Source organism: Rana temporaria, chromosome 1 (assembly GCF_905171775.1).
Source record: "Rana temporaria chromosome 1, aRanTem1.1, whole genome shotgun sequence".
Lineage (NCBI taxonomy): Eukaryota > Metazoa > Chordata > Amphibia > Anura > Ranidae > Rana > Rana temporaria.
This window is the reverse complement of record NC_053489.1, coordinates 278,566,084-278,579,205: the sequence shown is the minus strand read 5'-3', so window position 1 is coordinate 278,579,205 and position 13,122 is coordinate 278,566,084. Positions and strand designations below refer to the sequence as shown.

The 13,122-nt window shown below is 41.7% G+C and overlaps 1 protein-coding gene across 3 annotated transcripts in view; it reads left to right on the top strand.

The window, feature by feature from the left end:
• The window catches only part of VPS13A (vacuolar protein sorting 13 homolog A), a 466,977-nt gene that overhangs the window by 248,570 nt on the left and 205,285 nt on the right, over positions 1–13,122 (top strand). For all 3 annotated transcript variants that reach the window (XM_040355879.1, XM_040355888.1, XM_040355872.1), the window contains exons 36-42: positions 721–851; positions 945–1,111; positions 3,992–4,215; positions 4,313–4,545; positions 7,364–7,456; positions 8,931–9,293; positions 12,914–13,015. In XM_040355879.1, coding sequence (XP_040211813.1) covers positions 721–851; positions 945–1,111; positions 3,992–4,215; positions 4,313–4,545; positions 7,364–7,456; positions 8,931–9,293; positions 12,914–13,015 — 1,313 coding nt within the window. The remainder of the gene's footprint in view (positions 1–720; positions 852–944; positions 1,112–3,991; positions 4,216–4,312; positions 4,546–7,363; positions 7,457–8,930; positions 9,294–12,913; positions 13,016–13,122) is intronic.

Below are 13,122 nucleotides of genomic sequence, written 5' to 3'. Positions count from 1 at the left end.
CTAAAAAAAGTTTTACCCTACACCTAATTTCCTCTCCCTTCTTATTGTTCTCTGAGACAAGAAGTAAAGAAAAATTCCCCAATAGGACCCAGATCGTAAAAAAAGAAAATACAGGGATTCTTATAGTTTAATTACCCTATCAAAAAATAGTAATACAGTTCACAGTTAAACGTCATTGTTCTTTTCAACTGTCAATTGTGATGATATAATTACTGTACAATTAACCTGAAGTGTTTATGGGTGCAGGATTTAATCAGTATCTTTTATGTGCACACTTAAGCTGGCCCTAGATGCATCGAAATTCAGCTGGTTCAGTAGGACCGGGCAAATTTCAATCCATCTATGGCTCATCTCGCTTGGCAGAATATCTAACATTCGACCTCCGTTGAACGGGAATATTGGAAATTTGATCATCAGCTGCAGCACTAATCAGAGTATTCTGACAGCCGAGGAGTCTCACTGTCACTATACAATAGCACAGCAGTAGGATTCCTTCATCTACCTTGCTTGTGTGGATGGGGAAATCCATACTTATTTTTTTGGATCTGCTGGCCAAATGTTTAAAAAAAACAAAAAAAAAAAAAACATCCATCTATAGGCAGCTGTAGAATTGCTTTCTAATTTACCTAACACATGTTTAAACTTTTTTATTAAATAGCATGTACTGGTCAGTCAATAATAGGAACTTTGTACTAATTAGCATTTTGTCATTTCTCATAGGCACAACTGTGGTAACAGCAGCTGTAGTTGAAACATACACGCCTACTAAAGTTAAGACAACACTGAAGGTGGATTTTCAATTTGACTCTCTCTCCTTGAATTTATACAGCTCCAGTCCAAACTCCCCTCTGGTAAAACCTCTGTTGGCAAAACTTTGGAAACATGTATAAGCTGTGCAAGGTTGTTTCATTATGAAGTAAACTATATGTTTTTATTTTTCATAGATGAAGGCCATTGAAAGAGACAACACTCTGAAACTTGCTGAGTTCACACTGGGTTTAATTTCAGCTGCAGTGAAAATGTCATCTGATGGGTCAATGAGTGCTGCTGTTAAACTCAAAAATTGCATGTTGGATGACAAGAGACAAGCCATCCAGAAAGCAACTCCACGGTACTGTGCAACATTTGTACAAATCAGATGTTTAATGTTTGGGTGTCTTAATATTTCTTGTTCCACTGTAGCCTTTCTACCAGCCTAGGCTAAATAGAATCCATAATAAATTTTTATCTCTAATTTCACTTACCAGTCATGATGCAAATAGGCCAACAAATTAAAGTTTTAGAGAGATAAAAATGATAAAGCTGTGAAAACAGTCTGCTCTGTAAAGAGCCATAATTCTTGGGTGTTTGAATAAATAATTTGTATCCAGAAGAGCATCACAAAAAAGTTATCTAATGTGTACAAACATAACTTACATAGAAGAGCATCTTTTTATTTTGTTTACTATTGTTTCTTGTATTTTGGGTTATGTTCTACATTAACCTCCTATGTCCCCCTACAGGTAGATATTTTTCTTGATGAACTCTGCCTTCCCTTGTCATGGTGTAGATCCCTAATACTTTGGTTTATGTGTATGTTCCAAGAAATGCGCAACCAGTCACAGGATATATTTAAAGTGGAAGTCCAGTCAAATCCTAACTATACTCCCACCCCCATTCTAGGCATGTTAAACTACCCTGTAAAGGAAAGATGTCTATATTTACCTATTCTGAGGGTGCTCTGGTACGGTTACATGATCTCTCCAGTAGCCAGCTTCAGTGAAGTAGAGAGATTGCTGACAACATCTGCAGAGCCTATACAGTGACGTAACCTATAGGCTTACAATGGGGCATCCTTTGTCAGCTGTCCCTCCTCTACACTGAAGCCGACTCTGGGAGCCGATCATGTGACTGGACCAGAGTGCCCTCAGCATAGGCAAGTATATTTTACAGAGTTGTTAGAATGGGGGTGGGAGCTGGTGCAAGTGTAGGATTTGACTGGACTTCTACTTTAATTGTGCTGCGCCCACACTGTTGAGCTAGGTTGGGAGGCGGTAAAAACACAGAAGGAAAGGAAAGTGGAAGGAAAGAAAATCACTCGATTTCCCTATCAACACAGTTGGTGTTGATGGTGGAATCCCTCCCTCAGCCCGATTGTGTTCTGCCAGCAGGTAGACTTCCTGACCGGCAAAACACAATGATTACTGCCAGCGGCTATAGCCGGTTGGACCTACAGAGGTCAATATAGGAATGAGTATGGTACAATCCTCATACAGTATTACATGAATGGTTAACTGTATCTGCTTCCAGTCCCTGATAATGTCCTATTGTGATGAAGCACGTTGAAAGGAGCTTCTGGACGCTGATGCCATCACTTGTGCCTTGAGTTGCACAGGTAGCAGCATATTTGAAAACATAGAAGAGTTTTACATGTTTTTTTTTAATATTATACTACTGGAGTGTTTTCTCTTTAACATGGTACGGGAAGTGGACGCGGTGGCTGTGATGCATTCATAAATCCTGTATGGAGATTTGTACTGTACTCATGCCTATAGTGACCTTTGTACTGCAAGGTACAATGTTTTGTTAAGCCCTGGATTTAAATGTGGTGGTGATGATTGGTTTAGCATTTCACAGAAGTCTCACTTATGCTGCGGAAACTTTTGGGAAATTAAGTGAGGTATTTTGGGGACTTTTACTTTTAATATACTGGTGGAAGAGGAGACAAACCATTTACCACTGACAGGGGTGCATACAAAGAACAGCTTTTATTTATGTAAAACCTTTATCCCAAAGGGAACTGCTCTAACTGTTTATAAAGTGTAAACTAAAGTTTTACTTCAATTTGTTTCTGTATCTATACCTGCTAGTACACCTAATACTGCCTCCCCCAAAGGAGGTGCACTTGTGTTCATTCACCCAGAGTGTAGGCACTGGATTACAAAAATAATTTAAAAAAAAGAAACACAAAAATAAAATGAAACCAGCCACCGCAGTCCGCATCTAATGATTGGTAAGCTGCAATATATCAGTGGTGTTTTTATGTTTTGTGCTGCCCTAGGCCTGACTAAACTCGTGCAACCCCTAATTTCAATATGACCCACCCCTTCCTGTCAAGGTCACACCCCTTCCTGTTTAAGATCTGCCCTGAAATTTTTCAGTAGGGACACTAGTTCTGAGGACCGTGGGGGGGGGGGGGGGGGTTCCTTTAATCTGCAGAGATTTCCTCTCACTTCCTGTTTGGCTATGGGGCAGGAAATGAACGGGTGGCAAAAAAAAAATAACAGGGGCTATAACAACCCCTTACTCTATCAAAATTGAAAGAAAAAGTGTTGCCTATAGTTCTACTTTGAGCACAAATTTCTGCTAAATTCATGGAGGACTAAGAGGATATAACCTTGCCAGTGGTGCAGCAGAAAACATATAGCACAGTGATGAAGGTATGTGGTGCAGGCAGTGAGCAAAGAAAGGATTGTGGGCAGGAACAAATAAATCCATCTGTTTATTTTTCTCATTAGCAATCCACAGAAAATTAAAGATTAAAATTAAGATTCCTTAAGGAACCAAAGGATTGCAGGAGAGTCCTACTACCTACCTGACAGTTATATAGAAGACCATGTCCGTGTCCCTTGTGTCTCCACATTCCCTATCATACCGGAAGCAGTGTGGCCGCTTTATGGGGGCGCCAGACTGATTTGTCTTGCGACCCAGTCCACCTCAAAAGACTGGCGCTATACTAAAAGTGTAGCGCAAGCCTGCGGGACCCTTTTCATGCTGCCCCCCTGCAAAGTGCTGGCCTGGGCCTTGTTGGCCAGGATACAGAGTTGCAATATATAAAATGTTTGGTTTTCGGGTTTAATACCGCTTTACAATGAAATTTCTCTTATTTGACATAATGTATGCTCTCGCTGCCGTGCCCATCTAGCTCAGAAATAAAGAAGGCAACAACTTTCTTTAATAAGATAACCTATAACTAAAGGCAGGTATGCTATAAACATTGTATCTGTTTTAGAATGCTGGAAATGAAACCTGGCCAGGAGAAAAGTGTCATGGTAGATGTCTCCTATAAACAAGGCAGAGAAGGCACAGCCATGGATGTGAGTGTTTATGACATATATCTGTGTGCCAGCATGGAGTTTCTGCTCACCGTGGCAGACATATTTCTTAAAGCCTATGAGCAAAGTTCTGCTGCATTGAAGAGCAGCAAGCAGACATCAACAGACATTAAAGAAGCAGGTTGAGTATATATATATATTCCTTCTGTTAATGAGACATAACATTCAAAAGCAAATACAACAATTTTAACTGACTTTCTCTCTGTTTGAACTTTCAGCCACTGTACAACAGGTTTCTAGAATGGAAATGAATGTAGTAGTTAAGAATCCAGAATTTGTTTTTGTAGCTGATTTGTCAAGAGCAGATGCCCCGGCACTAGTACTTACAATGCAGTGTGAGCTGTCCATAAAAAACAGCCCTGAACAGCAGCATATGTCAGCTGCAGTAAGAAATCTTCACATGAAGGCCTGTCCCTTTCTGCCAGAAAATAGAATGAAGAAGATAACTACGGTGAGAAGATTTTTACAGCTATTGTGCAGTTGGTCCCTTTATAATGTTGCATTTTGATTAGGGATAGGCGAATGGTTCTGTTTGGGCCGAAGTTTGGTTGTCGGGATATTCGGCGAACAACAAACAATATGCGGAATTCGGGGGAAATTAGAAAGCCACGGAACCCCCTTAAAGTCTATCGAACACTAACATGAAAAATCAAAAGTGCTAATTTTAAAGGCTTAAATGCAAGTTATTGCCATAAAAAGTGTTTGGGGACCCGGGTCCTGCCCCAGGGGACATGTATCAATGCAAAAAAAAGTTTTAAAAACTGAAGTTTTTTTTTTAGGGAGCAGTGATTTTAATGATGCTTAACCACTTAAGCCCCGAACCATTTTGTTGCGATTTGGCACTACGTCGCTTTAACTGACAATTGCGCGGTTGTGCGACGTGGCTCCCAAACAAAATTGGCGTCTTTTTTCCCCACAAATAGAGATTTCTTTTGGTGGTATTTGATCACCTCTGCGGTTTTAATTTTTTGCGCTAAAAAAAAAATAGAGCGAAATTTAAAAAAAAAAATCTATTTTTTACTTTTTGCTATAATAAATATCCCCAAAAAATATATAAAACATCATTTTTTCCTCAGTTTAGGCCAATACGTATTCTTCTACATATTTTTATTAAAAAAATCGCAATAAGCGTTTATTGATTGGTTTGCGCAAAATTTATAGCGTCTACAAAATAGGGGATAGTTTTTATGGCATTTATTTTTTATTTTTTTACTAGTAATGGAGGCTATCAGCGATTTTTATCGTGACTGTGACATTATGGCAGACACAAAGAAAAAGGCGCTAATTACAGATAAAACAAAATAAACAGAATAAAATAAAAGGCAGCAGCTTGCGTGCGATACACAGAACCAGAAATAGAAAGAGAAATAAAGCTGTGCCAACAAAAAATAAAAAACAAAACACAGATAGTGATAATAAACCAAGTCCACTCAGGCTCAGTTATATATGTATATAGAGTCCCAATAAACACTTGGTGTGTATGCAAATAAACAATCCTGAAGACAACACCACCGTGATCTCTTTAACAGTTTCCACACTGAAGTGAAGACCCACCACCGAGTTTAAAAGCCGCTTAACAGAGGGCAAGCTTGATTTGCAGTCGGCTATAGCCCAGCCGTGGCCTTTACTTTTAGTGGACTCACAGGGAAACAGGTTCCAGGGAAGAACTTCCGGCGCGATCACAGGCTCATCCAGATGACCTGGGTAGAGAAAGGGCACACCATAGTGTTATTCCGTAAACCTTGTTTTTATTTTGAGAGATTAAAAGGTACTTCCAAAAGCAGGTAAAACCATGCAGCATAAAAAACAGATGCCGGCCGGCAACAAGCGGAGCCCTTCCTCCTTAGCGTGGTGACGTCACTGTGCGTCCCAGTGCATTATAGCGGACACATCGGACACTTTTGACACTATTTTGGGACCATTGTCATTTTTACAGCGATCAGTGCTATAAAAATGCACTGATTACTGTGAAAATTACACTGACAGTGAAGGGGTTAACCTGTAGGGGGCGCTGAAGGGGTTAAGTGTGACCTAATGTGTATTTCTTACTTTGTGGGGGCGTGGCTTGGCGTGTGACGTCACTAATAGTCTGTTCCTTGTCATAGTAAGTACGGGGAGAGGTTTGTTTACACTTCTCCCCGTTCTTCAGCTCTGTGACCGATCGCGGGACACCGGCGGCAAACAGGTCCCGCGGGCACGGAGCTCAGGACCGAGTCGCGGGCGCGTGACCCACGGCTGGGATCTTTAAGGGGACGTACCTGTACGCCCTTGTGTCCAGCCGTGCCGCTCTGTCGACGTATATCGTCGTGTGGCGGTTCTTAAGCGGTTAAAGTGAAATAATAAAAATGTAATATTCCTTTAAATTTTGTGCCTGGGGGGGTGTCTATAGTATGCCTGTAAAGTGGCAAATTTCTTCCAGTATTTGGAAGATTACCACAGCAAAATTACATTTCTAAAGGAAAAGGTAATTTAAAACTGATCGCGACTGTTATGTATTGTCGGGCAATATACATAAAACTCATTGAAAAAAATGGCATGGGTTCCCCCCCAGTCCCTTAACAGGCCCTTTGGGTCTGGTATGAATATTAAGGGGAACCCCAAACCAAAAATTTTAAAATAAGTTGCGTGGGGGTCTACCCACAATCCATACCAGGCCCTTCAGGTTTGGTATGAATATTAAGGGGAACCCTACGCTATTTATTTATTTTTTTTACAAAAAAATGGCATAGGGGTTCCCCCAACATCCCTTCAGGTCTGGTATTTTAAGGGGAACCCTGCGCAAAAAAAAGGGCCTCATCCCCACAACAATTGCCCGGTGGTTGTCAGGAACTGCGGGCGGGGGGCTTATCGGAATCTGGAAGCCCCTTTTTAACAAGGGGACCTCCAGATCCCAGCCCCCCCCCCCCCCATGTGAATTGGTAAGTGTCAAAAATGGTAAAAAAGACAACTTGGGACAAGTCCCTTTATTAAAAAATAAAAATGTCCTGTGATGTAAATCCACGCCGCCTGACGTATCGAAAAATAAAAAAAAGGCAATAGTTCCGCCTCCATGGGAGGCTCCCGCCGAGTGACGCTTCTTCTCGCTTTGACAGCTGTTATGTAGCTGAGGGCGGGGCCATGCAGTGACGTAAATGCTTGACCCCACCCCCCTCTGATGCCACGGGGAGACTGAACCTTCTACAGCCAATACGTTTAGCTTATAATTACAAGGTAAAGTTGAACACAGCACAAGTGCATGTAGATATTCATAAAGACATTATTTTTCACAGGTCCTGCAGCCATGTGATCTTTTTTTCCAAAGTAACCAATCAACTGGGGAGCCACAGAAGATTGAACTGTCAATAAAGTTAATTGAGTTAAAGGTAAGATTATGTAAATCATTGAACAGTTGTAAGTGCCAGTGTCACATGAACATGGCCTTATCACATATGGTAGTTAGTCATGGTACAGTAGCGTATTCACTTCTTGAATGATGAATGACTGTGCATGATATTTCAATAGAAAGTTTAATTAGCAATTTTCTTGGTCATCTAGGATTTTGCTTTATGTCTAGCAATAAGTCTCTGACTGTAACCACATTTTCTGGTACATAATCATAAAAATTTCTTAGAAAACACAGTTGTAAAATTATAAGTGCCAGTAAGAATGGGTAAATTTCATCTTTTCTGATTGTTTTATGAAATATACTTTTTACTTGCTGGATTTTATTGTCATGAGTAACGTTCTGTCTAATTAAACATTTTGGTAATCATTTGTTTACATTTGCTGCAAGATTACCATCATAACTATGTGTTTAGGCAGCTCATAAACAGTAGTAAACCTTTCTAAATAATGTTTTCATACATGCTTTAACCACTTCAGCTCCGGAAGGTTTTACCCACTTCCTGACCAGGCCATTTTTTGTGATACGGCACTGCGTCGCTTTAACTGACAATTGTTCGGCCCCCACAAATAGAGCTTTATTTATGTGAGAATTTGATCGCCTCTGCGCTTTTAATTTTGTGCGCTATAAACAAAAAATACTGACAATTTTAAATAAAAAACAATATTTTTTGCTATAAAACATTTGCAGTAAAAAAGAAAAAATGTCTTCATAAATTGCGGCTAATATGTATTCTGCAGAAAATATGTATAAAAGAAAATGACAATAGGCGTATATTGATTTGTTTGCGCAAAGGTTAGAGTATCTACAAAGTAGGGGGATAGATTTAGATACTTTTTATTGTTTTTACTAGTAATGTTGGCGATCTGTGATTTTCTTTTTTTTTTATGTGGGACTGCGACATTGTGGCGGACAAATCTGACAGAGACTGACACTTTTTTTTGGGACCAGGTACACCAATACAGTGATCAGTGCTATAAAAATGCACTGATTACTGTATAAATGACACTGGCAGGGAAGGGGTTAACACCAGGGGCGATGAAAGGGTTAAATGTTCCCTAGGAAGGTGCTTAACTGTGTGAGGCAGTGTCACGCTGAAAGAAGAGAGATCCGTGATTCAACTTGGCTGAATCACAAGATCTTTTTGCCTTCTTGACAGATCCGCCGTTTGCCCTGTTTACACAGGCAGGCGACTGATCTGTTTGTCCTGTGAACGATCGGCGGTTCACGGCAGCCACCGGACCTGATTGGCTCCCGTTGTGTCCAATCACAGCTGGAGCGACACTCCGCCTAAAACTACGTGCACGAAATCGCGTACCTGTAGCCGCCCTGACGGAGTGTATATGTGGTAGGTAGGCAGTCCGTAACTGGTTAAATATGACATGTTATATGTATATTTATTTGTTTGTGCAGATTGGGTCTATGCATGCTTATGTGAAACTTTAATTTTACAGGTCTCTCCAGTCATTATAAACACAGTGATCACAATCACTTCAGCTCTTTCATCTCCCAATAAAGAATCAATAAGTGAAGTGACTAGTCCAGTTCCAGTAGACCTATGGAGGAAAAAGAATGTGAAAGATTTAAAACTGTGGTTTCTGGAAGAAGAGAACGAGAACAACAACAAATCTGGAGAAGCAAACAAGTTAGTCCTGACAGGAGAGACCTTAAATCTGAGCATTGAATCAATCATTGTTACTTTAGAAGCTGGTGTTGGCCACAGGACCTTGCCCATGCTCTTAGCCAAGTCTTCATTTAAAGGGAATGTGAAGAACTGGAGCACACTTATAAACCTGTACTGTCAACTTGAACTAGAGGTACAGTGTCAGTAAAATTTTCATATAGAACTATTTAGGTTTATGTGTTAGTTTATACAAAATATTGGGGATTTCTGTTTTTGGAGAATGAACAATAATGTAGGGTAAAGGGTCATCTTTCTCCTTCTTTACTGTTGGCCCAACCATCGTTCCTTATCCAACAAAAAGCTGATGAGGAAGGTACAGTAATTTTATAGTAGTTTTATATAGACTTTGGAATAGGCAGAGTCCAGAACAACAAGGAAATATTACTGGCGTTTCAATACCGCTATAAAGATCTGGTGGGGTAAATAGACTTGGTACTAAACTCAGAACACAAAAAAACAGCAATGATGTGAAAGAGAATTGGAGACATTTAGGACACATAGGTGTTGATTTACTAAAACCAGAGAGTGCAAAATCGGATGCAGTTGTGCATAGAACCGGCTTCTATATTTTTTTTTTTTTGTTGTCATATCTTAATTGAACAAGTTGAAGTTAAAAGCCGATGCACCAGATTTTACACTTTCCAATTTTAGTAAATCAGCCCCATGTTTATTTAGTCTAAGGCCTCGTACACACGATAGGTTAACCAGAGGACAACGGTCTGAAGGACCGTTGTCCTATGTTAAGCTATGAAGCTGACTGATAGTCCGTCGTGCGTACACACCATCAGTTAAAAAAACGATCGTGTCAGAACGCGGTGACGTAAAACACAATGATGTGCTGAAAAAAACGAAGTTCAATGCTTCCAATCATGCGTCGACTTCATTCTGAGCATGCATGGATTTTTAACCGATGGTTGTGCGTACTAACTATCGGTTTTGACCTATCGGTTAGCAATCCATTGGTTAAATTTTAAAGCAAGTTGCCATTTTTTTAACCTAAGGTTAAATAACCTATGGGGCCTACACACGATCGGTTTGGACCGATGAAAACGGTCCTTCAGACCGTTGTCCTCTGGTTAACCTATCGTGTGTACGAGGCCTTACAGTTATCATTCTGTACATTTAGACACCATTAAATGATGACAATGTTTTACAATCTTTGCCTGTTGCAGCATGAAAGTAATAAAAACAAAACTAGAATGTGCTGTTGGAAGCAGTATATCTACTTTTCAAACGTGCAGAGCACAAAATAAGAGAAAGGGGAGATATATTGATATATATTGAGATATATCCTAATATATTGAAATGCATCTAAAGGCATTTTTTTTAAATCACAAACATGTCATACTTGCCTGCTCTGTGCACTGGAGCAGCCTCTGTGCTCAGAGCTGCCCCGATCTTCCTCTTCTTGGGTCTCCCGCTGGCACTTCTGGCTCGTCCCCCTACCGATTTCCCCCACAGCAAGCCACTTGATATAGGAGCCCTTGTGCATGCTCGCTCGCAAGTCCGCTCTGTGTCCATTGACACAGTCACTGGCTGTGACTGACAGCAGCAGGAGCGCGTTCTTTCTCATACTGGTGACTGGATGTTCAACATGGCACCTCTTGGCAAAGAACTGAGGATCAGAAAAAAAAATATTGCTCTACACAAGGATGGCCTAGGCTATAAGAAGGTTGCCAAGACCCCGAAATTGAGCTGCAGCATGGTGGCCAAGACCATACAGCAGTTTAACAGAACAGGTTCCACTCAGAAGAGGCCTCGCCTTGGTCGACCAAAGAAGTTGAGTGCACATGCTCAGCATCCTATCCAGAGGTTCTTTTGAAAATGCTGCCAGCATTGCTGCCGAGGTTGAAGGTGTGGTGGGTCAGCCTGTCAGTGCCCTGTCAGACCATACGCCGCACACTGCATCAAATTGGTCTGCATGCTGTCATCCCAGAAGGAAGCCACTTCTAATTATGATGCACAAGAAAGACCGCTGACAGTTTGCTGAAGACAAGCAGTCTAAGGTCATGGATTACTGGAACCATGTCCGTGGTCTGATGAGACCAAAATAAACGTTTTTGGTTCAGATGGTGTCAAGCGTGTGTGGCGGCAACCAGGTGAGGAGTACAAAGACAAGTGTGTCTTGCTTACAGTCAAGCATGGTGGTGGGAATGTCATGGTCTGGGGCTGCATGAGTGCTGCTGGCACTGGGGAGCTACAGTTTGAGGGAGCAATGAATGCCAACATGTACTGTGACATACTGAAGCAGAGCATGACCCCCTCTGGAGACTGGACCACAGGGCAGTATTCCAACATAAGAACCCAAAACACACCTCCAAGACAACCACTGCCTTGCTAAAGAAGCTAAGGGTAAAGATGATGGACTGGCCAAGCATGTCTCCAGACCTAAACCCTATTGAGCATCTGTGGGGCATCCCCAAACAGAAGGTGAAGGAGTGCAAGGTCTCTAACATCCACCAGCTCCGTGATGTCATCATGGAGGAGTGGAAGAGGACTCCAGTGGCAACCTGTGAAGCTCTGATGAACTCCATGCCCAAGAGGGTTAAGGCAGTGCTGGAAAATAATGGTGGTCACACAAAATATTGAAACTTTGAGCCCAATTGGGAAATTTTTACTTAGGGGTGTACTCACTTTTGTTGCCAGCGGTTTAGACATTAATGGCTGTGTTGAGTTATTTTGAGGTGACAGCAAATTTGCACTGTTATACAAGCTGCACACTCACTACTTTATATTGTAGCAAAATGTAATTTCTTTAGTGTTGTCATATGAAAAGATATACCGTATTTATCGCGGTATAACGCGCTCTGGCGTATACCGCGCACCCCCAAAGTGGCCCCCAATCCTGTGGGAAAAAAAGATTTTTTGTTGTTTTGTACTTACAGTTTTGATGTCTTGCGCGGCGTCCATCTGCGGCCTCGTCGGGTCCGGCGTCCTTCTGCGGCCTCGTCGGGTGTCCTCTTCGGCGGGTCCGGCGTCCGTCTTCGGCGGGTCGGGCGTCCATCTTCGGCGGGTCGGGCGTCCATCTTCGGCGGGTCCGGTGTCCATCTTCGGCGGGTCCGGTGTCCATCTTCGGCGGGTCCGGTGTCCTTCGGCGGCGTCCTGCCGCTCGTTTCCCGCCACGGCTTTGAATACTGCGCCCGCATATAGCGAGCGCAGTACACTCGTGAATCTTCGGGCAGGCTCGGGCGCCTCTCGCACTGACGTCCTGTACGCTCAGGACGTCAGGACGTCAGTACGAGAGGCGCCGAGACTGGCCGAAGATTCACGAGTGTACTGCGCTCGCTATATGCGGGCGCAGTATTCAAACTCATGGCGGGAAAGCGGGTATCGGCGTATATCGCGCACCCACGATTTTGCCCTGATTTTCAGGGCAAAATAGTGCGCGGTATACGCCGATAAATACGGTAATATTTACTAAAACTTGAGGGGTGTACTAACTTTTGTGAGATAATGTAAGTGTGCCTAGGGTTCCACTTTGTACAGTGTAGTGCATAGGCGAACTGGTACGACATCTGTCTGTCTAGGGCAGGCCTTTGCGTATGAAATTAAAAATGTACGTTTTTGGAGGGGTAAAAAGAATCAAGAGCTCTAATCTGCATATACTATATAAACAATAGTCTGTGATATAGTTTAATAGTGAGTAAATCACTTTGATATCTTTCCTATTATGATTCCACTTGTAAAATAGTTTTTCAGTTAATATATAGATGATACGAGGCAGCGTTTTACAGTTGATTTTATTGCATTTAGGTACATTATTTTAACGAAATGCTTGGTGTTTGGGAGCCACTACTAGAACCTTTGGAATTCGAAAAAAGTGATGAATTCAGACGCTGGAGCCTTGAAGTTAAGGTATTCATAAGTTTCCCATGTCTTGCCAAGTAGTTAAATGTTGATTTCATGTATTGGTCATATATATATATATATATATTTGTAATTTGTAACGTTTTTTTGCGCAA